This window comes from Aquarana catesbeiana, linkage group LG03 (assembly GCF_042186555.1).
Source record: "Aquarana catesbeiana isolate 2022-GZ linkage group LG03, ASM4218655v1, whole genome shotgun sequence".
In the NCBI taxonomy this organism is placed as follows: Eukaryota; Metazoa; Chordata; class Amphibia; order Anura; family Ranidae; genus Aquarana; species Aquarana catesbeiana.
The window spans coordinates 610,607,404-610,631,088 of record NC_133326.1 but is presented as its reverse complement, the minus strand read 5'-3'; the positions used below and the strand labels follow the sequence as shown (position 1 = coordinate 610,631,088).

The 23,685-nt window shown below is 43.3% G+C and overlaps 1 protein-coding gene across 4 annotated transcripts in view; it reads right to left on the bottom strand.

The window, feature by feature from the left end:
• Positions 1-14,435: 14,435 nt before the first annotated feature.
• Positions 14,436-23,685, bottom strand: part of CDCA2 (cell division cycle associated 2) — a 100,131-nt gene continuing 90,881 nt past the window's right edge. For all 4 annotated transcript variants that reach the window (XM_073622233.1, XM_073622230.1, XM_073622229.1 and 1 more), the window contains exons 14-15: positions 19,320-19,491; positions 14,436-17,039 (exon numbers count right to left, since the gene is read on the bottom strand). In XM_073622233.1, the coding sequence (XP_073478334.1) occupies positions 15,748-17,039; positions 19,320-19,491 (1,464 nt within the window). In that variant the 3' untranslated portion in view covers positions 14,436-15,747. The remainder of the gene's footprint in view (positions 17,040-19,319; positions 19,492-23,685) is intronic.

Here is a 23,685-nt window from a genome sequence, read left to right as displayed (position 1 = left end):
GCTGCTCAGCCACACAGAGCTGTCACATGATGGCAGGGACAAACCTAGAGAAGCTTCAAGTCCGCTCCAAGCTGTGATTTGAAAGTTGCGTGCAGTTAAGGGAAGATTTTATTCCAAGTTTTGCAAAAAAAAATAAAAAAAATAATAATAATTATTAATGCACCATCACTGATCAAAAAAAAAAAAAAATTGTGCATCAAGACTTTTCTTGGGAACAATGGCAAAAAGCAATAAATACTAACAATAAAGCTTCATCCTGTACAAATCACTGGGATAGATCACAAAAAATACTACATAGACTATTTATTGCCATACAGGCTTTCAAAGAGGTTTCCGTCATCTTCCCTACTCTGTTGGAGAAGATGTAATGATAAAATTGGAAATTTTCTGTATATTTTTTGGTAATGTAAAACTATACATCGTTTTTGGAATTCAGTTTCAAATTTTCTAGCATTTCTTACAGGTTAATATCTTTAACACCAGCAATGACTTTGCTTAGTTTAGGATTAGATTTGTATCCTGCACAATTTAGAACAGTAGTTGCTCATGTACAGTTTACGGCCAGACTCACTTTGACTAATAAAAAGGAAATCTTCTGACGCTCCAAATATTTCTGTAGTTATTGATAGACTAAATGTTCAAGGCCAATACAAATTTACGCTAGCTTTTAAAAGCTATAAGCTTTCTAAATGTATACACCAATGGCAAATATGGTTAATGCACCCTAAAGCAGATAACGATTTAAGAGAGCTTATTAGAAAACAATGTTTTGTAAGATTTTTCCTATTAGTATTATTAATTTCCCTCAACCATTAGGAAATACTGATAAAAACAGTGTTTTACTTCAGATTCGGGTTATCTTAGTTATGGTTTTAATATTTTTCCACAACTCCTGTTACAGTCTGAGCCCGTGTGGGGTAACAGGATATTTTCTAAAATTTTTTTTATGTTTTTCTTGACCATAAACATAATAATTTGATGTAAACTGAATGCTTATTATATTTGGATAATCCTTTGTAAAAATTCATATGTGTAGTTTCCGTTTTCTTTGTTGGACAAATTTAAATTTAATAAAAACTATTTAAAAAAAAAAATTGTGCATGTTAATTTTTTTGCATTGCAGCCAGCAAAGCATTGCAACCACGATTAGTGTGCAATGCCCAGGCTTCTGCAGACTATTCTTCTAACTGAGGTACCTCCCGTTCTGGGGCTGGAGGAAATATCAATAGTCTACAAGTGCGGTGACCTCATCACGATCTATGAGTCTGCTGGGGTGGAAGATGGGACTTGTAGTCTCTCCCTTCACAGATCTCTGTGAATGAATGATGTGGCTGTGAGGCTTGAGCCAAACCGAATTAGAAAAATGACAGAAGCCTACAGGGAGAAAAAACACCAAATTCAGGTTTTGGGATTGGGGGCTTCAGCTGTGAGACTGCGACTATGGTTCATGTTATATGGGCATAAATGAAACAGTCAGAAAGGTGAACATAGCCTTTAACTCCCCCTGTTCAGATTTAAAGCAAACTGATTGCTTTGCCCTTCATGAGATATTATGACCATATAGCTACAGTATCTGCAATGTTGTTCTATTTACATTACTGGGGCAGGTTGACCCTCCACCTTAGTGCATAATAAAAGGAGTCAACTGCAGTGGCCTTTGTGAGTATCTAATCTATAGAGCAGAAGTAGGTAAGATTTGGCAAAGAGGTGCTAAAATCTTTGCACTGCATAGAATGTGTCCTCAAGAAAAATTGTGTTTCACTTCTACTTCAATATGGCGTTTTTAAATTAGAGCAGGAGTTCTAATTATGCACACATTTCTCAAGATTGATATGACATTTCCAGGGCTGTACATTCATTTATCGCCTAATTCCTATCAATAATGATGCCATTCCCTGTGCAGAGTATTAAATCTGAGAAATATTTCCGAAACAATGTCCGCCTCCCACCTGCAGGCTCGTAAATATGTTATCTGCTGAAGGGTTATTTTCTGTGTTTTTGTTGGCCGGCTGCGGAGTTTCAGGCATTAAGAAGGAACAAGAGTTAGAAAATTGTCAGGCCACATTCCTTGTCTGGGTTCAGGCCAGCGAGAGAGCAGCACAAGCAACAGTCTGGGGAATTACTTTGTGTTGCTCTTGGCAGAGATTTCGCTAGAAGATTTTCCAGTCCATCCCTGAGCAGTCAGAAAGGGTTTGTGAAATATGACACAATAAAATCCATTCATTACATCCGCCCCTTCTTGTCCTCTCCAAACAAAAATGGCGGCTGGGTTCCAGGCCTACGCAGGAGGGCAGGAAAATGGGGGTCACAAGGGCATTGGAAGGGGACCAAAGTTAACAGCGGGCTTGTGCATTGTGAGAAAAAATACGCAGCCTGTCTTCTTGCCCATAACACGCTATCTTTCTTCCATCCCTCGTGCTCTGGTTCTTCATAGTAGCTAATTGCTGTGTTCAGCTTAGCAATGTGTCCCATCTCATCCACCATATATGAACCTCCAAGGATAATCCCTAGAGGCCCGCTCTACATCTGATCCTGCTTTAAGTGATACTTGTGCCGTTTCTTTACTATGGGGGGGGGGTGGTAGGGGTGCCTGAAAACAGCGCTTTCATGTTCAGCTCACTCAGATTTGATGGCCTGATGAAGTTTTTCTATTGCTCAGCAACATCTGAACAAACCATTTCTAATTATAGAAACTAATTCACAAGAGGAAGAGAATCCAAAAGAACATTTAACCATGGAATTGCCTCCATGTGTTATTCCTGTATACAGATTGTAAATCTCTAGCTAGCCCCTACTGGTTAGAGGCCATGTCAATCAGAAGTACAGGTCAAAAAAAAAAGGAGCAAACCGATTGTCATCCGCGAAGCTTGACATAGAACATCCAAATCAATTTGCGTTAATTTAAGCTTTAATTGTCAGCCTTGCTCTCAGGGGCCAGCTTTGATCCAGTGTTTTGTACAAGCTGTCCTGCTGCTGCAATAGAGGTCAAGTCAGGTTTTACTGTCTGGATCACAGGACTGGCTGAGCAGAATTACAAATCCTTTGGCAGGTAAACATAGATATATATATATATATATAGATATATATATCTAGATATATATATCTATATATATATATATATATATATCTAGATCTATATATCTATAGATCTAGATATATTTCAAAACGTTTACTTAGCAGTTTGCCAGGTGTTCAGCTACAATTAGATTTGTATAGCAAAGGCTCTTTTTTTTTTTTTTTTTTTTTTATTATTTTTAAATATTGTTCAAAAAATGTAAAAGCGAAGTATGTGAATCTGTTTAAAATCAGACTTACTCATCATAACACTGAGAACCGAGCAATCTAACACCACTGAGCACTCAGTTCTCACAGCTCCCTGAGCTGCTGTCAGTCATCGCTCCCCCCCGTGCTCACTGGGCTGTAGAGGGAGCATGAGCGGCCGGTTCAGGCTCTCAATGGTTTGCCGAGGCTTAGCTGTGTGCCGGTCAAAGCATTTAGGCGGAGCCAGACTTCATTGCCACAATTTTCCCCGAGCCTGGACCGGCTCTGTGACATCAGCAGTCTCCTGTGCCCCGTTTTCAGCAGACAGGGAGCTGGAGTGCAGAATGAGCTGCAGGCCACAGGCGAAGTGATACTAAACACATACTGTTTAATTTACATTGTCTCTTCTATTTCTGTATGTGAATGATGGCATTGTAATTCTTTTCATTAAAAAAAAAAATAAAATCTAACTATCTTTTTCCTAATCAATATACAGCTGTCACATGACCCAGATCTTTTCCAGCCTGTCTGCAGGGAAACATAAGCAGGAGGAGCTTCTAGTTCTCTGATGCTGGTCACATGTTTAAAATGAAAAAATACAATAATTATATATATATATATATATATATATATATATATATATATATATATATATATATATATATATATATATATATATATAATAATCTGGTAGTAAACCGCTGCAATTAAAAAAAAATTAAACAACTTTTCCCTGCAAAATAGCAGCATTATGTGCTAGTATGCATCGCATACTAGCACATTATGAAATACCTACCTTAGAAAGAAGCCCTTCAGCGGTGCGTTGTCACTGCTGAGAGTGCTTCCACCTTACTCTGGTCTTCCTTCCAGGTTCACAGACTCCAGCTGTGTGAGAGGCCGGAGCCGCAATGACTTCATGCCCTCAGTTACAGCACAGTGCCAGACCTTAGAGGGCATGCACCGGTGATGTCGATATTCACCCAACTAGACTGAATATCGACTAAACCAGGGGGTGCCCAACCTTTTGGAGGAGCGAGGGCCACTTTAGTGACTTGGTAGCAGGCAGATGACAGATCCATGTCCACTCTGCATATGTAGAGCAGACATGGATACAGCCAGCTTTACTCTATGGGCCCTCCGATCCAAACCGCCCAGACAGAAGGGGACGAATCTCCCTCTGTTTTTTTTTAAGTGAATCGGATTGGAGGTAGGTGGGTGCAAGTGGTCACAAATCCATTTACATCTGCCACTCTATAGGAGGTGAATGGAGGGTCAGACCACCTGAAAAACAGACAGACGGACCCAATCAGACAGCTCATGTGAAAAGGGGCCTAAGACAGCTTTTGCACTGATACACTGCGGTTTACCTACACCTCACTCGTCACTTCTTCCTATGGATTCCTGCAGGTAGCGCTGGCTGCTCTCCAGGGCTGGTACTGCTGGCGGGTTCTCAACCCATCATCCCCGAGCATCAGTTTAACAGGAGCCGGCGCTGGGAGGAAGCACAGCAGCTCCAGTAGAGAGCAGAGCCGATGCTTCCTGTATTGCTCCTGTCACAGGTGGTGTACATTTGGTATCACTCCCCCTGTGACAGGGCCGGCGCTATACAGGAAGCATCGGATCTGCTACCTCTAGTGCCGGCTCAGTTTTTTTTACTGATGCTTAGGTATGGCAGGTCGGGACCAGCGATCTGGGCTTGCCGACCCGCCATTCCAAAGCAGGAGGTGGCGGGCCACATCAGAGGGCTCCCCTGTCCTAAACGGTGCCCGTTTAAGAAATATTCATTTGATCTACTGGTAAGCCTTATTATAAGCCTTCCTGTAGGTAAAAATCACATAATGGACTTTACAACTGCTCTAAATATTTTTTGGCAAGAGCATGGTGTGGGTGGATTTCTACCAATCACAGGCAGTGTCACGCCCCTCCAGCATGTACCTTAGATTAACAGGGAGGCAAAGCCTCCATCAATCTACATGTAAAATTCCACCCCAGCGTGTTTAGCTAGTTACTGGGCATGGAGGAGGGAGTGGGCTGTCATTTACCACTGTGTATACATCCACATGTGTGACTCTAGTCACGTGGACTGCTCAGATGTCATAGGGAGGAAATGCTCAGCATAGAAATTCACTGAAAACTGAGCCTGTGCAGTTGCCACCACAGCTGCAAAATCCTTACCTGAACAGGGGACATGAGCAGAATCAATCAGGCTTTTTCCAGAAAACAGATCTCATAGTGACTGAGGGAATATAAACAACACGTAATACACCATTTATTGATAGGTTTTTGTGATATGGGTTTAGTCACACTTTCTTTTTAAAAAAAATAGGATTTTTTCATCATACTTACCTGAAAATCCTTTTCTTTGGAGTACATCATGGGACACAGAGTTAGGCTAATATTCAGTACCTGCTGGGTAATACTTAATCTCCAGGTGAATGGACACTGGTAGACCAAAGGTCTTTAGACAGGAAGTGATCCCCTATATAACCCCTCCAATACAGTAAGTACTTCAGTTTTGTAGCAAGCACTAAATCCTCGAAAAGAGGGGAGGAACCTCTGTGTCCCATGATGTACTCAAAAAAGAATTTTTACAGGTAAGTATGATGAAAAAATCCTATTTTCTTTTTCATACATCATGGGACACAGAGTTAGGCTAATATTCATTACCTTCTGGGACATCCCAGAGCAATAGCCTTGAGGGGAGGGAGACACCCTGCCAAAACAATAGCCATCAGACCTTATACGGCCCAAAGCCGAATCCTCAGCTGCTCAAACATCCACTTGATAAAATTTTGTGAACGTATGCACTGAAGACCAGGTAGCAGTCTTACAAATCTGAGCCACAGATACCTGATGGCAAAAAGCCCAGGAGGTTCCTACACCCCTGGTAGAATGAGCTCCCACCCTAAAGCGAGGAGCTTTAAGTTTCAGATCATGGGCCTAAATGACCCAATTGGCAATGGAAGCTGCCTGCCCCTTTTTGGGTCCCTTTAGTAAAACGAAAAAAGGAGCCTGATCCTCAGATCTAGACAAATAAACCTTGACTGCCCGGACAACGTCCAAGGAATGCAGTCGTCTCTCTTCCGCTGAACGAGGCTGAGAGAAAAAGAGAAGGCAAAATAATGTCCCGATTTAAATGAAAGGCCGACACCACTTTTTGCAAAAAGGATGGAACAGGTTGTAACACGACCCTGTCGTGGTGGAGGATCAAGTACGGTTCCCTGCAGGAAAGGGCCGCCAACTCCGACACCCTTCTAGCCCTGAGTTGATAGCCATCAGGAAGGCTAGCTTACGTGACAGCAAGTCTAACTGAATTTCCTTGATAGGTTCAAATGGTTGTTTCTGTAACACAGACAGCACCAAGTTCAAGTCCCAAGGACACATAGGTGACCTAATGGGGGGAAGCAAGTGAGTTGGCCCCTGCATAAAGGTTCGGACCAGTGAATGGGAGGCTAAAGGCCTTTGGAAGAATACTGATAGGGCCAAAACTTGACCCCTGATTGTACTCAAAGCCAATTTGATTTCCACAGCTGACTGTAGAAAAAAGAGAGAAATCTCCCAATCACATATTTGTAAGGATGCCATTTTTTGGCTTCACACCAAGCAATAAAAGTCTTCCAGACCTTATGATAGATCTTCCTAGTGACAGCTTTTCTAGCATTCACTAGGGTAGACACCACTGGTCTCAAGATGCCACGGATCTTTAACACCCTGGCTTCAATAGCCATGCAGTCAAATTTAGAGACTGTAAATTGGGGTGGAACATAGGACCTTGAGACAGTAGATCGGGGTGCCGTGGAAGCGTCCATGGCCCGTCTATTGTTAGTCTCACAATCTCGAGGAACCAGGGCCTTCTGGGCCAGGCTGGTGCCACCAGAATGACTGGAACTCCCTCTCTCTGAATCCTGCGCAACAAATGTGGAAGGAAAGGGATGAGAGGGAAAGCATAAACCAGGGAGTACTAGCTCCATGGAACTACCAGAGGATCTCTTGTTCGGGACACAAACTGCTGTAGCTTGTTGTTGAACCTGGATGCCAGTAGGTTGACCTCTAGCCATCCCCAACGTTGGCAAATTTCCTGGAACACTCCTGGGTGTAGGAACCATTCCCCCGGGCAGATTTGCTGGCTTCTGAGATAATCTGCCTCCCAGTTCTCTACTCCCGGGATATGGACTGCCGATAGAATTGGCACATGTCCCTCTGCCCAGGCTAGTATGTGGTTCACCTCCTTCAGAGCTGAACGACTCCTGGTACCACCTTGGTGGCTTATACAGGCCACTGCAGTGGCATTGTCGGAACTGAACCCCGATTGGGCAGTCCTGAAGCTCCACTGTCCATGACTGTAGGGCCAGACGTACTGCCTGCAATTCCAAGACGTTGATGGGCAGGATCTGTTCTGTCCTTGACCATTTCCCTTGAGCTGTGAGCCCCTCTAGGGTCACTCCCCAGCCTGAGAGACTGGCATCTGTAGTCAGTACTCTCCAAGTTACTGGGAGGAAGGATCTTCACTTTCGCAGGTTCTGATCCTGCAACAACCAGTTTAGGCTTAAGCGTGCCCAAGGAGATAAAATAATCCAGGGCTTGTCCTCTCCTGTTCCAAGCCAACCAGATGTCCTTTTGTAGATGCCTGGAATGGAACTGGGCATAGGGAACCCCTTTGAAGGAGGATACCATCCTCCATAGAAGACTCTTACAGAGCCGAATGGAGGGTTGTGTGGTGTCCCTTATCTGACGCACCCGATTCTTCAGGCCACAGATCCTTGCAGGTGGGCAAGAATACTCTTGCTCAAGGATGACTTTTCGGTATTTATGATCCAGCCTAAGCTTTCCAAATACTGCACTGTGCGTGTTATGCTCTGTTCTAGAGCCTGTAGTGAGTGATCTGAGCAGGAGGTCATCCAGATACCAGAGCACCAGGATCCCTTGGGCCCTTAGAAGACCCAGTACTGGTGCTAGGACCTTTGTGAACACCCAGGGATCTGTAGCAAGCCCGAAAGGTTAGAGCCACAAACTGAAAAATGACGTTCCTCTACTGCTGCAAATCGCAGGAACCTCCAAGGAGGCTGAAAGATAGGTACGTGTAAATACACGTCCTTTATATCGATGGAGGCTAGAAAGTCTCTCAACTGGAGTGAGGCTACTACTGAGCGGACAGACTATCCAAAAGGGCTGGATCAGTAGATGCTGGTTCAATGATCTTAGATCTAATATGGGCTTTGTGTCCCCGTTTGGTTTTTGAACCCTAAATAGGTTTGAGTAAAACCCTGCGCCCCTTTCGGGCACAGGAACCTATACAATCACTCTTTTTGGAGGATCCAAGGAAACGCTGGGTCTTAAAAACCTCTGAGGGGGAACCGCCCCGCAACTCCAGCTTGTAGCCGCGGGATATTAGTTGAGGTGACCCACTCGTCCTGAACTATTGTTCGCCAAATGTCCGCAAAGTTCAGCAGCCTTCCCCCCACCCGCTGGAGTGGGGGTGTCCCCTCAAAAGGAGGGGTTGGTGCTGAGTTTAGAAAAATTTTGGACCCAGGGCTTTTTCTTGCCCTGGCCTTGCGGCTTGCCCCTGGCCCTAGCGCCCTGTTGGCAGCGGAACTGCCTTGGCGCTCAGACAAGGAAGCTCGGCTGACCAGTTCTTAAGCCACAAAAATTGTCTGCGCATATGTACAGACAAGAGAGCCAAAAGGAGAAACCTGCTGTATTGAATCCGTTAAAGGCGTCAACAGCAAAACACAGCGCTCGAGGAATATCTGCCTTATTTTCAGGCAGATCATCCTCCTGTTAGGCCTGCCAGGCTGTCTAATCTGATCCTTTATAGACTGGCAGGTACCAATTGCTGCAACAGCTGACTGAGTAGCTGAACTGGCCAAAGAAAAGGAAGCCTTCTGCATCTACGGCTGGCATGCTCCACTTCTTCACAAACTTTTCATCCATGGGATATATGATAGGTAAAACCTCTTAGGAGGAACAAGAATCCTGTCAGGATGTTCCCAATCAGCATACACTGCCCGTTCCAACAGAGGGTGTAAGGGGAAAGCCTGTGTGGCCTGAAGAGGCCTTAGGGATCCCAAAGAGGACCAGGGAGGCTCAGTCACCTTTGCAAAAGGCAACTTAATGGCAGAACGAACCATTTCGGTAAGAGTCAGGATCAAAAGCCTCTGTGATTGACAGGCAGACACCAACTGGATATCTTCTTGTCCAGATTGCTTGGAAGCAGACTCATCCGCCAGGCCATCCACAGAATCCTGAGCTTTAAGCTCTTGCCCATCCTCAACCCATTCCTGCTCCAGACTAGGCTCTGGGCAGAGGGATCTGTCACGCTTTGTGCCACCCTGCGGGATGGAGGCAATCATACCATCAATCCTGTGTATTGAACTTTCCAAGGCCTAGGACTGATCCTTTTGGATGCTTTCCCTTGGGAGTTTTTACTTGGATTTTACCGCCCCATATACATGTGTATGTGTGCATGTATATATGTATGTTTATATATGCATACATGTATGTGTGTGCTTGTTACATACATTGAAATATGTTTTTTTTTTTGTACTCACTCATCCTTAGGTGGACTCTTCCACTCTTTCCCCTGTGAATTGTGAACGCACATTTTCAAATCATTTTTTGTCCTATACACGGTTGGATCATCTCCCTCGGGGGCCATTACTTTTTTTGGGCTCACTTCGGACCATATGACACTGTAAGTGTAGTTTAATTCATTTGTTTATATTCTTCCAATCTTGCCGGAACTGCTGTCCATGCCTGTGTGGTTTGGAGGGTGGGGGATGTTTACCTCTTCCATCTCTCGGGTTTCTGGGGTTTGGTCTGAGGTCTCCCCATGCTCAGCATTGTTTGATGTGCTTTTTTCAGATGTACACTCTGACATCTTGGATACTTTATGCTTTGGTTTCTAATATATGTATATTTATACATTTTGTGCTGCAGGTTCCTTATCCGCACTCAGGTTTTTCATGTTTGACGCACCTGTTGGATATCTTTATCCCTGGGTTCTTTTGCATGATGAATGGCCTTGTAGACTGTTTTTGGGGAATTATGGGTATGGCGGAATTTCCAATTATGATATTTTTGGATATGTAAGTTCTTTGAATAGATTGTTGCATATGTTATGATATAGATTGTATTTATACTGTGTTTTGCATTACAGAAATGGAAAAATTGTCCCTGATGAAGATTGTATTTCGAAACGCATTGGACTCTCATGCATGGATTACCAACATTCATGTAGTGGGATTCTTGCCATTTCTGTCAACATTGTCAATATAGTATTATGGTTGTTTATACCTTCTGACTATTATCGAATTAAGGTTTTATGAACTTTTGCATGAATAAATTGTATTTTTTTTTTATATATTTAAAACTTTTTCGTATCTTTTCATTAATTGCCCAGAAAATCCCACCTCAGAGGTTTTCTTTTGTTCTCATTTATAATTACACGCAACCTTTGGGAGTCAAGTTCTTTTCTCATCACTCCTGTGCTCTAACCCACCTAGGGCTGAGATCAGTTCATCCTTAGTGATAAAGGGTGAAGCAGCAGCGTTGACTGTAGGCACAATCCCAGATAGGCTCAGCGCCTCAGATTGCCCAGAAGCCTCTGGTTCTTTAGGGGATACAACACTAGGGATACGACTAGGTTCATCAGGAACTACTGATGACATAGGTGTGCCCTTTCCCTGTAGTGTTAGTCCCGCTCCTCTTTTTTAAAGACATTTACTAGCCACAAAAAGGGAGCACCTGGGTGTAGTATTAACACACCTCAGAAGGGAGACTCTTTAATAGGGCTCACCAAGCCCCTATGCAACAATCCTGCCAAGCACCTTTAGCTTGCCAAACACCTGGTGACTCACGTGATCCAGGTAAGGAGAAATGAACCATAGCAAATGCCTGGTTCAGAGTCTGCTCTGTGTCCCACATGGCTGTATTCACGTACGACGCAAATCTTTGTGCGCCCAGATAAACCCTATGGCGCCTGTGTGGCAAAGCTGTGTGCGCCATGGCTGCCAAACAAACTGCTGAGCCCAGCTGTGCTCTTGCTAAGGCACGTGCGTCATGGCGAACCAAGGCGAAATGGCGCACCGCCGTTCGCCATCATACAGGTGAAAGCAGCCTGACAAGCAAAAAAGGTACACTTTGCAAACACCCACAGCTAGCCCAAAACTCCCCTGTATGGTCACCGCACACAGGTGTCCAGCCTTTAGCTAGCTTGACTGATTGTTACAATCACTGGGACACCCCACAATATTAAATAAACGGGATTCACTTACCCGTCCAGGTGCAGGGCAGCTTAGAAACGAAGATCCCAATCTTCACTGTGGGTTCCTGTCACTTGAGGACCTTCAAGGGCTGGGTACCCTTTTCATGTTTAGGGTCCTCTCCCTTGGACCTGTACAGAACCCTGCAGGAATGCCTTAGCGCTGTGGCGTCCAGGATTCCACTTCGCAGGGTCCCGCGCCCGGAGGCCGCATTACAGAGTCTTCTTTGTGAGGCTCGGGTACCATTTATCCAAGCATATAAAGCCTGTGTCAAATCGGTCAATCCCTTGATTCGTTTAAGAACAGTTTGTGGGACTAGAGACCTAGAGCTCAGAGAGCTCAAACAACCGTGCCACCCACCTTGCAGACACTGGTAAAAAGAACTGAAGTACTTCCTGTATGGGAGGTGTTATATAGGGGATCACTTCCTGTCTAAAGACCTTTGGTCTAACAGTGTCCATTCACCTGGAGATGAAGTATAACCCAGTAGGTAATGAATATTTGCTTAACTCTGTAGATGAAGTATAACCCAGCACATAATGAATATTTGCCTAACTCTGTAGATGAAGTATAACCCAGCAGGTAATGAATATTTGCCTAACTCTGTATCCCATGATGTATGAAAAAGAAATGGATCATTTATATGTGAAATTATTTTTTGCTACCCGCAAGAAGAAAACCCAGCACTGCCTTCATTCTGTCCAGTAGACTATATGAATCCACTTTAATAGCAAATTTAAACCCCAAAGCAAAAACGTAATAGAAATTGCAGTTTACCAGTCCATGGATGAGGCACCTGCATTTGTTTTTTCTTTTTTTAAGGTAATTCTACAAATAACACACTTCCTGTCCCTGGGAGGCTACACCGATTTCTCCACTGCATCTATGGAGGGAGCCATGGTTGTCAGAGGCTTGATGTCAAACATGTCAGCCTTTGTTCATCTGCATTACCTAGAGGTCGGGGAAATTAGTAGTTTATAGTCAACAGCTAACAGCAATTTAAAGCGGAGCTCCACCTAAAAAAAATTATTAAAAGCCAGCAGCTACAAATACTGCAGCTGCTGACTTTTAATAAATGGACACTTACCCTTCCCAGGGTCCAGCGATGTCGGCAGACGAAGCCGATCGATCGCTCATCTCTCGGCTGCCCCCGCCGCCGTCCTCGGTCAGAGAATCAGAAGTGAAGTGTTGCGGCTTAACTGCCCGGTTCCCTACTGCGCGTCTTCACTGGTCCTCGTCGTGTTCTGTGAACTGTGCGTTTCCCTGAAGACAACAAGGGGGGGGAGGGTGGGTGGGGAGATGGGCGGTTATCTATGCCTGGAAGTGGGTGCAGATACCAGTATAGACAGGTATCTGCACCCCCCCTCCTGAAAAGGTGCCAATTGTGGCACCGGAGGGGGGGGAATCCGATGAGCGGAAGTTCCACTTTAGGGTGGAACTCCGCTTTAAAGCTGAACTCCAGGAAGAGTAAAGAAACCCTTCCTAGCAGTGGGGCACTGCTAGCGTTAAATGGTAGTTTATGTCTATGGGAAATAGAAGACCAGTTTCACTTACCTGATCTTCTGTGCTCCTATTACAGTCACAGCAGCCTCTTCTCCCCTGCCCTTTGACAGCATCAAGACTGATGCATTGCCCATAGCTCTGCATTATATGTGAGGCCACCAAGGAAGAGTCTACTGCCAGAGCACCATCTGCTGGGAAATGGAGAATTAGGAAAGTAAAAGTGCTTTTTCTGGCCCCAATTCATAAACAAACATTGCAGCGAATGGACAGACCCACTGCTGGGGCTCCTCCCTGAATACAGAGAGAGTTGCTCCTGAATGAGCTAGGGAGGAATTTTCCACAAGTGGTGCTCACAAAAAAAAAAAGAATTGTGGTGTGGGAACGGCTGAAGAAATGATGGGAGGGTTAAAAGGTCAGTACATGCCCCTGAAAATGGTGCACACAGGCGCAGTAAGATAATATAAAGGGAGTCCATGCAGACTCAGAGCGCACAGTTAATAAGGGATACTGGTTTCAAAATTTAAAAATGTCACAGTGCCTTCTCATGCCAGCTCGCAACCAAGTGTCGTGGGGGGTGCTCCAGAGTTAACACCCTTTAGGGCAGTGGTTCTCAACTCCTGTCCTCAGGGCCCACTAACAGGTCAGGTTTGCAAGATAACTGAAATACATCACAGGTAATATAATTTGCTGCTCAGTGATTGCAGTGATCTAGTCTGCATCTCCCCAATGTAATACTTAAAATCTGGCCTGTTGGTGGGTCCTGAGGACTGGAGTTGAGAACCACTGCTTAGGGGGTCTCCCCATTACATGTGGCAGCTTAGCACCTAGTAGGCCAGTGTGCGACCTCTGGCTCAGCTGTATCTACACAAAGAGGACAACTTGCAGGCTGGCGGTGAGGACAGCAGAGGCCAGGAACAGGGATCAGAGGTTACAGACAGCAGTCAGGAAAAAGCCTAAAGCAATCTGTGCACAGTGTGCAAGTAATACAAAAAAAGAACTTGGGAACCCCTTAGGGGATCAGGATTTCTTTTCCCTTACTGGTGAAAATTGGATCATGCTTTATACATTTTTTTTGCCTTCCTCTGGATCACCAGCAGGTTTTAGGTTCTGAATAAGCAAATGTTTCATTTAGCTTGTCGTTTGGTTGAATTTGATCAACATGTTCAGGGTGAACTGGATGGACTATTTAGAGATATAGATCTATATCTATATATAGATCTATATCTTTGCAACTATATATAATGCAGATTTCTTTTGGATGAATTGTGTTGTCTGATCTCACTCATCGTCAGAAATGTTATAGTTAGAAAAATTATAAAAACATTTATTCCTCTTTTTATGTCCTTGGCATATTTATTATTGCTAAGAATTTGTGGACTCAAGTTGATTTAAATAAAGAAACGGAAACAATTACAAAGACAAATCTATCATTTAATAAAATGGAACGAACAGTGAAAAAAGGAAAAAAAGACAATACAGAAACCAAGATACAGAATTGAAATCCATAATTTTATCTTCAGAGTAGCTGGAGAAAATGAAATACGTTCAGAACTCCTTTATACACTAAAAACTGAAAAAAGGTATAACAAGGTACAGAACTGCATCGGGGGAAAAATCCTGGGTTAAACTAGTAGTAATAGAAAAACAGACAGCAAACAACCTCATGAAAATGCAACTTGCCTGCTTGCCTTGCTGATCCAATAGCTTTAATGGCTACTTTAATTGTTGCATGCTTGTTTTGGGACATCAGCTCAAAAAGTATTAAAGCCAGAGACAGGCAGACTAGAATTTTCAGAACACTCAGCAGTAGCAGCCAATGTATTTTTTTTTCTGTACAGACTTCTTTTAAAGGGTCATCGACTATGCATCAATCTAGGGTTAAAGGGTCAGTCCACCAAGTGGCAGATATATGCTGTAGAGTTGGTATTGCTCATCAGCTTCTTTTATTAAATGGAGAGTCTGCTGATAGGATCTCTCCAATGTAGTTTTAGATTCTGCTTCTCCCGCCTTGATGCTTATAGAAGAACTGTAGCTAGGCTATGAACATTCAAATATTTACAAATTCTCAAGTAGTAGAAATGTATTAAACAAGCCCCTGTTGACCTCCGTAACCGCAGCCACCATGGAGTAAATCATCCTCAAAAGCTCGAAGAAAAACCTGGGAGTCTTGTTTTCTCTCAGTAGATCATTTTGTTCTTCCTTGGCAGCAGAGTTGGTTTAGTTAAAGTGTAGGTTCACCTTTACAGAAAATGTGTAAAGTTACCTTAACCTGGACCCCATCACGACACTGGAAGTCACCTTTACAGTCACCTTACAGATTTTCTGTAAAGGTGAACTCACACTTTAATAAAAATCCAATATTCAAAGTGTGACCTTCTCATGGTGGCTGAGAAACACGTGCAGACCTGAAAACAAACTTTTTACCACCGCAGTTCCTAAATGATTGTTAACATTGGTAGAATCTACCAAAATGTGAATCACCAATTTGCGGCACAATAAATAAGAAACTGGATAGCCAAAATCACATCTCTAGCAAAAAGTAACCGGATTCTGTACGAGTTAAACATATGGGCAGCTAGTCCTCAGGTAGCGGTCATCTCTCAAGTGCATGTTTTACAGCACCAAGATACAGGACTGTGTGCTGGATTCTAATTCCACATCAGGCAATGTAGTCATCAGAGGTACCCCCACTCCAGTTTAGTCCTTCAAACCTGTACTATTTTTATGTATCGAGCATAACGTTGTTGTGACACGTTTGAGGTTCAGCAGGAGCATAAGAGTCCTTGTAAGAAACATCTGACCTCCTCCTTTTGGTGTCACCAAGAGATGTCATTTGCTGTAGGGTGGAGCTACACAAGGTTCTTCTCCGAGTCTTTTTAACTGCACCTGGTACCTGCTTAATACTCAGCTGCTCCTTCTTTGGGCTGTGGGTTACGCTTTCCAGGATTAATTTATTCTCTAAAGACTGCATGGCAGAGCTTAAGGATTTCCATTTAGCTGCTCCTGGTATATGCTGAACACTCAATTGCTCCTTGTTTGGGGAGCAGGTTACACTTTCCAAAATTAAATTAGAGTTTCCTAAAGGCTGCACTGCCGAGCTTAAAGATTTCCGTCTGCTGGTGCCTTCACTGCTTGTCTCCGAAACCCAGAACAAGCCACTGGCCCCAGAATCTCTGCGTAGCCTCAGGCTGCGCCTCACCTTCTTCTCTGTCCCAGTGGACTGCAAAATACCATCGAAGGGCAGATATGGCTCACTGGTGAAAGTGGTTGAATTTTCATCAGATTGAGGTAAAATGATACAAGGATCCTGAGTATAGGTATTTGGTTCAGTGCTCGAGTAAAATATGGCAGGCTTCTGGTAGTTCCTTGAAAGACGTCTACCTTTTTTCCCTTTAGCTACATCTGTGATTACTGGCAACTTGGGGGACGGAGCTCTGTCTTCTACTAACAAATCTGTCTTTGGTTTTGGGCCTTCAGTAATTGTCTCTAAGGTCTTGTGTTCAGCAATGATAATGTTTTCTAAAAGATCTGTGGCTGCTTCTGGATTTGCAGCGTGTTGCACTTCTATGGGGGTTTGTGACACTCGCCTTCGTGTGCTTGAACGCCTTTTTGGTTTTTGTGGCTTCAGAGCAGACACAGTCTCTGTTGTATTGGTATCCTCTGGGACACTTTCACCTGGCTCAGGTACATAATCTTCATCTCGTTTCATCTCCTTGTCAGCAGAGGACAAAGGATATACAGCATTTGTGCTTACAGTGCTAACCTGCACAACCAAATCAGCCGGTTCTGTGTGTCCCTGACTATCTGTAAGTGATTCCATATGTTTAACTTCCAAGTCCTCCTGCCCTGGACAACCTGAATCTTCAAAAACACCTTCAATCTTCAGAATTATGGGATCAGAAAATAATTCCCCTACTTCAGAATGAACTTTGCTCTTTTCAACGTTCCTGTTGCCTCTCCGAATGCCCTTTCTTTTTGTAATCCTCTTTACAAGTCCCTTTTTTAAGGAACCACCTGTAATAAAAATTTCACTAGTTAAATGTAGCACTCACATAGGATGCCGACAAAAGCTAAGACTATTGTAAAAAGCCATCATTTCAATTGCTCTGCAGTAAGTTTTAGCCCATGTAGTGCATTGCAAGACAATATATAAAATAGTAAAGTACAACTAAAAAGCAAATATTTTTTTTTCAGTTTTGGATAGAGAGGAGAAGATGGATTAGAACACCTGCCAGTTTTTATTGCGGTATGTGCCCCTGCTATGGAGATTCTCCTCTCCATTTGTCCTGTTTACCATTGACACTGAAAGTAAAAGAAAATCCCAAAATTTGGGTTGTCCCCAGAAAAATAATGTAGGGGAAATCTTCAAATGGGGACACTAGTTCTGGTGACCTGGGAGGCCTAAAAAAAATAAATCCATGTATATGCATTGATTTCCTCCCCTGCTATGGGACAGGAAGTGAAGGAAAATCTCCCCAACGAGACACAGCTAAAAATAAAGCAACACGGGTTATGACCCTCCCTTACTGTATCCAAAATAGAACTATAGGCTAAACATTTTTTCCCCATTTTAAATCAGAATGGATGAATAAAAAAAAAAAAACAAAACAAAAAAAACAAAACAAAAAAAACAAAACAAAAAAAACAAAACAAAAAAAACAAAACAAAAAAAACAAAACAAAAAAAACAAAACAAAAAAAACAAAAAACCATGTTCATGCCCTACAATACAACTCAGAAAGCGCTGCATAACTCGCGCATGCGCAGCAGGCTCCACTGCCAGTTTCCCTTAGTTGGAATGGCGGCGCCTGCACCCGATCCGAGGGGGGGGGGGGGCGACATCGCATGCTTCCTGGACAGGTAAGTGCCCTTATTAAAAGAAAAAAATTTGCGGCTGGAACACTGCTTTAACTACTGGGCCTATTGTGGCATTTCTCTCCTACATCCAAAATCTTTTTTTGCTAAAAAATTACTCAAAACCCCCAAACATTTAAAAATGTTTACAGGTCACATTGTAAACAAATGTAGTAAGGGCTGGTTGGGAGTGATGGAGGGGGAGAAGATGAGGGTGGGGGAATAAGAATGCAGGAGATAAGGATTACGTAGAGAGGCCCAGCAACCCTTAGTCTGGATGATCTTTATTCACATATGGGGAGCCTCCGCCTCTCATGATGTCCCTTTCCTCCTCTTTGGGTAATGAAAACAATTATATTATAATATAATATATATATATATATATATATATATATATATATATATATATATATATATATATATATATATATATTTTTTTTTTTTTTTTTTTTTTTTTCATATGCTAGAGACATGTACGACATTTAAATGTTTTATTTTCTATTTTTACTTGCTTAAGTTATGAATGTTATCTTGGTCTTCATTGTGATGTACTGTATTTGTAAATCTTTTTTCTAAAAATTAGTAAAAATAATTTTACATCTGCCAAAACCAGAAGTGACTTCAGGACGTTGCTTCCGGCCTCCCAGGATCATATAGATTGCCGGGGACTACAGCTGCACGATGCAGGATAAAATGAGAATCAATATTTTTTTTGCTTAGAATAAAGATCACGATTATTGCGGCCTAACATCTTTCACGTTATACAAAAAATTGGGCTAACTTTAAGGTTCATTTTTTTTTTCAATTCATTGAAGTGTATTTTTTCCCAAAAAATTGCGTTTGAAAGGCTGCTACGCAAATGCAGTTTGACATAAAATATTGCAACAACTGCCATTTTATTCTCTAGAGTCTCTGCTAAAAAAAATATAATGTTTGGGGGGTTCCAAATAATTTTCTAGCAAAAAATACAGATTTTACTTTGTAAGCAACAAGTGTCAAAAAACGTTTGGCCTCTAAATAGTTAAGCTGACCTAATTTACAGACAGAAAGAGACTTTGTAGATACTTTTCGATCTCTCAGCTCTGAGGAATGTTGATAAGCATTTGTCAGCTTTTTTTTTTTTTGACAGCTCGGCTCTGCAGTGTTTACATAGAATCGTGGAAATGGCTGATTAGGATCGGGAGGGGTGTTAAATCAGGATCGCAATTTTTTAACGATTAATTGTGCAGCTCTATCTGGGACCATCCAGTCCATGGCTGGCTCTATGGTAACCTGGCGGATCACATACCAGGATCACACGGGAAAGCCCAGAGATGTGCCGGTGGGCACCAGAGGGGGGGGGGGGGGGGTGTCCCCAGTTTGTAGGGCTAGCATTATAGTACAAACACTTCATCATCACTATCAGTCATGGTCACCCGAAAGGAACTGAACAGGGACTTACTAGGAGACACATGTGTAGAGGCAGGAGGTGTGGGGTAACACTCAGGCTGCTCTGGAATAGGACTCAGCAGTGGTTTCTTGGAGACAAGTTCTCGCTCCCCATAAAAAGGTTTCTGAGTGGATTTCTTGGGTCTCCCACGGCCCTTCTTAGCCTTAACCCTTGGAACTTTCACCTAAATAAAAATAAATTAATCAAATGTTATAAAATAACTTCCATCTTCAAAAAAATATCATGCTCCCTTCTACGACTGTAACATAACTTAAAGGGTAAGTTCACCTTTACAGAAAAATCTGTAAGATGAACTTACACTGGACCCCCTCCCCATCGCATCCTTTCCCGCTATACCAGAGTCCCATGATCACTGAAACATCGGTGGCCGCTTTACCGGTCCGGAGATCTGACATCTCCATTAGCTTAATCTCCTAAACGTACTTTGTAAAAGGTATGTATAGGAGGCATTCTAATCTGTTGGCGCCGTCACATGGACAGCAGCAACCAATCAGAACCAGTGTAGCTCGTCCGGTCAGCGCTGGAAAAAAGGAGATAAAGCCGCAGGGATTTCAAATCCCCGGACCGGTAAAGCGGCTATATGATGTGTCAGTGCGGGAGATCGCTGGCCTCAGGTATAGCAGGACCTGGTGCGATGGGGAGGGAGCCAGTGTAAGTTCACCTAACAGATTTTTTGTAAAGGTGGACTTACACATTAAGAACTTCAAACTATATCTAAAATACACAAATTAAAATCAAAATACTAGCTCCCAGGTTTCCTCACATGTTGTAACAATGATAAAGGCTCACTCCCCATTTTTTTTTTATGTTTTTTTTTTTTCAATCAAACAGATGCTTTATTGAATTTTTAGAAGCAGTAAAACACAGAACAACCCAGGTACACAACAACATAGTCAAAGTGGGTTGATAAAAGTAGAACAGAGAATATGGGAGTTGCCTGTTGTACAGCATTATAATAAAGGCTGACAATGCAGCATTACACGAGTTGTTAGACACAGTATTTATTAGTTCCATCAACCCATAGTCATAAGTTCAACAAGTATGAGATATTCTTAACATAATCTAGTATAATAACAGACAATCAACATATACACTGTCTGGAGCCATATTCATGCCTTAAAACTCACCTGTTGGATTTTTATTTTATCTTACAGTATGGAAAGTACAGCAGGAGTAGTAAGATTACAAAACAAAAGCACCGCACAGTATGGGTTAAAGTGATATTAACATTTTTTTTTTTTTAAATAACATGAAAAATAACAAACACATTAAACTTGCCCCAATCCTCCTCAGGTCCCCCACTGGCGCTCCTGGCTCCATCCCCTTGATTGGTGCGTGCTCATTCCGTGGCTCAGCCCAGCCCCCACTCTCTCCTCATTGGCTCACTGCCTGTGATTGACAGCAGTGGGTGCCAATGGCTCCTGCTGCGGTGTCTCAGCCAATGAGAGAGGTTCGGGACAGCTTAGGCTCCTATGAACATCACTGGATCTGGCTCAGCTAAGTATGAGGGGCTGTGGTGAGAGCAGCACACAGAAGGTTTTTTTACCTTCATGCAATGCATGAAGGTAAAAAACCTTCAGCCTTTACAACCACTTCAATTGTTCACTTTTAGCAAGGGTTGAGAACAGAGCTATGCTTACCTAATCCTCCGATCCTCTCAGCACAAGACCAGTCCTTGAGGCTCTAGCACGGTGGACTGTTCCTGATGTCATCATGCCCATAGACTTGCTCTAGACGTGCAGACATCGGAAAAAGTCCCCTGCTAGATCGTGGGAGAGTGCCATTTGCAAGTGGAGTGGAGGATCAGATGACTTTGCTCGTTTTCTCCAGGGGAGAGGAGAAAGCTGTAGTTGACCGTGCACTGCAAACACTGCCCCACAACATGGGAAAATCTTTTTGCCCGGAACTGGGCTTTAACCCACTGCCAAAATATACAATTCTTACTGGCTTGATGCTTTATTCACGTTAATGTGATATTAAAGGCTAATGTTCTTTGTTCTTTTAAATAGACGTGTTATACTTACCTGCTCTGAGAAGTGGTTTTGCATAGAGCAGCCCAAATCCACTTCTTGGGTCCCCTGCAGGCTCTTCCCACCCCTCCCCCTTGCCGAGTACCCTTGATATGGGGGCACTCGTGCATGCTCGCTCCTGAACCACATCTGTGTGTCCATAGAGCACGGCTCGGCTCTGTCTTGCCGAGAAAGTTCCCCTGGCGGATAAGGACCCCCCCTGTACTGCGCAGGCGCAGCGCTTGCGCAGTACCAACGACTAAGGAGCCGCCGAAAATCGCAGAACCTGAAAACCTTCAATCAGCTGTACACAGCGCCTGCGCCCTGGGTCCAGGTTCAAGCCCCACCATCCAAGTGGACCTAGAGGAAGAATAAAAAAGTGCCGAGCAAAGCGAGGCCGTGCCCGAAGTGAGGGGTTGTGTGGGGCTGTGTTTGCAGTGCACGGTCAACTACAGCTTTCTCCTCTCCCCTGGAGAAAACAAGCAAAGTCATCTGATCTTACAGGCACCGTGTACAGCTGATTTCTATTCTATTCAGCTATTTCCGCCGGCTCCTACTGCGCAAGCGCTGCGCAGTAGAGGGGGGTCCTTATCCGCCGAGGGGAACTTTCTCGGCAGAACAGGCTCCACCTCTGCTCCCTCCTTACTGGCTGCGTCTCAGCCAATGAGGAAGAAGAGACCCGGGAGAGCCACTGCTCTCTTGCACATCGCCAGATTAAGATTGGGCTCAGTAAAGGGTAGGTAAAGAGGGGCTGGAGAAGATGCTGCAGACAAAGTTTTTTACATTCATGCCTCAGCCTTTATAACCACCTTTAATTTTGACTTCACCCACTAATGGTATTTTGAAGTTGGCTGGAGAACTTTGTTCTTAGAGACCGCAGTCAAAAGATTTTTTCCCGCAGTAGACACCAGACCCTTCATAAGGCCACGTCACACGCTTGAAGCTGGGTTTCCCCAGTTTATTCTCCACCAAGGAAAAAATCGATCAACCGAACAGATCATTATCAAGAGGTATACTGAACATGACATTTGGTAGGAACATAGAGTTCTGCAGATACCTCCCATGGAGATAACCAAAGCAAGTATGCAACTAAAATTTCAGCTTAAACCGTCATAACTTTTGGATGGACTGTTTCACCTGTCAAAGTATGTGCAAGACTTTACACCAACTCTTGGATTCACTCACCCTGCACAGCCAAGTCCTGACCTCACTTATTCCATGCAGTGAAAACAGCATTTCGCTGGAGGATGTTATCCACGTGCACCATTTACCATCAGCCAGCTCTCTCCGTTATGATCACACAAGCATCAATATGATCATTCAACTAAACTGAATAAAAATCAAAAACTAAGGACCCTTCCTATGACATTGACTCAGTGAGCTTTTGACAGATTTCCACTTTGCAAAGTAGAATGGCTGTAATGGAATTTTGTTCACGGATTAAACAAATATCTGCACGTGTGTTGGAGAACAGATCATAACTCATTGAATTCTATTCAAATTGCCCTGAATAGATTGATTTACCTTTTTAATATAAACAATATTTTTAGTTGACTGCAATTTGCTGCATAACACTGCACAAGGTAGATGGCATAATTTTATTTTTAAAGAGACCGCATCAGCAACTTAAAAAGAATTGCAGGTAAAAGCACAAAAAAAAAATAATAATAGGTATTGTAAATACTTTTAGTATTTATTCCATTTCCAAAATTTCTTGTTCATTTGAAATGTGCCTTTGAGTTTGCTAGAAAAATTGACTACTCCAGAGTCAATTCCCTAGCAGGGCCCCCCTCTTCTGGAAGTGTCTGATCACCATGTGTGCTGGTCCAGCTCCTCTGCCCCTCCCTTCATTAACTCTTATGTTGCTTCTGGAGGTGATGAAAAGGAGAATACTATAACGTGTCACTTTAGTGGCTGCACCAAGTCTGCTGGGGCTGCTGATATTACTTCCGTCTCAAGTCTCTTGGATGTCGATGCAAGGGAGGGTTATACAGGTAATAAAAATGATTTTTGCTGAAATGAATGGTCTGGCGACAGCACGTCTAAGTTAGAGCCCCACTTTAAAATGCTGACCCTTTTTTCCAGAGTCAGTGACAATGCAGGAGACTACAAAAGCATGGGCTTTGTTTAGAATGCTCCAACTTCACATTTCTGCTACAAGCCTCGTTTACATGGACGGCCAGGTGGCGATAAAAATAGGCAGTCAAGCTGCAGTTTTACCAGCCCCAGAGCATCCAGCCACAAGTTAACATGGCCATTGGCCATCTTATACAACAGAATGTGTTCGGCAGGCAGTCTGGCTGCTAAACATGACCCACAGTCATAGAAGGGCACTGTGTTAATATGGT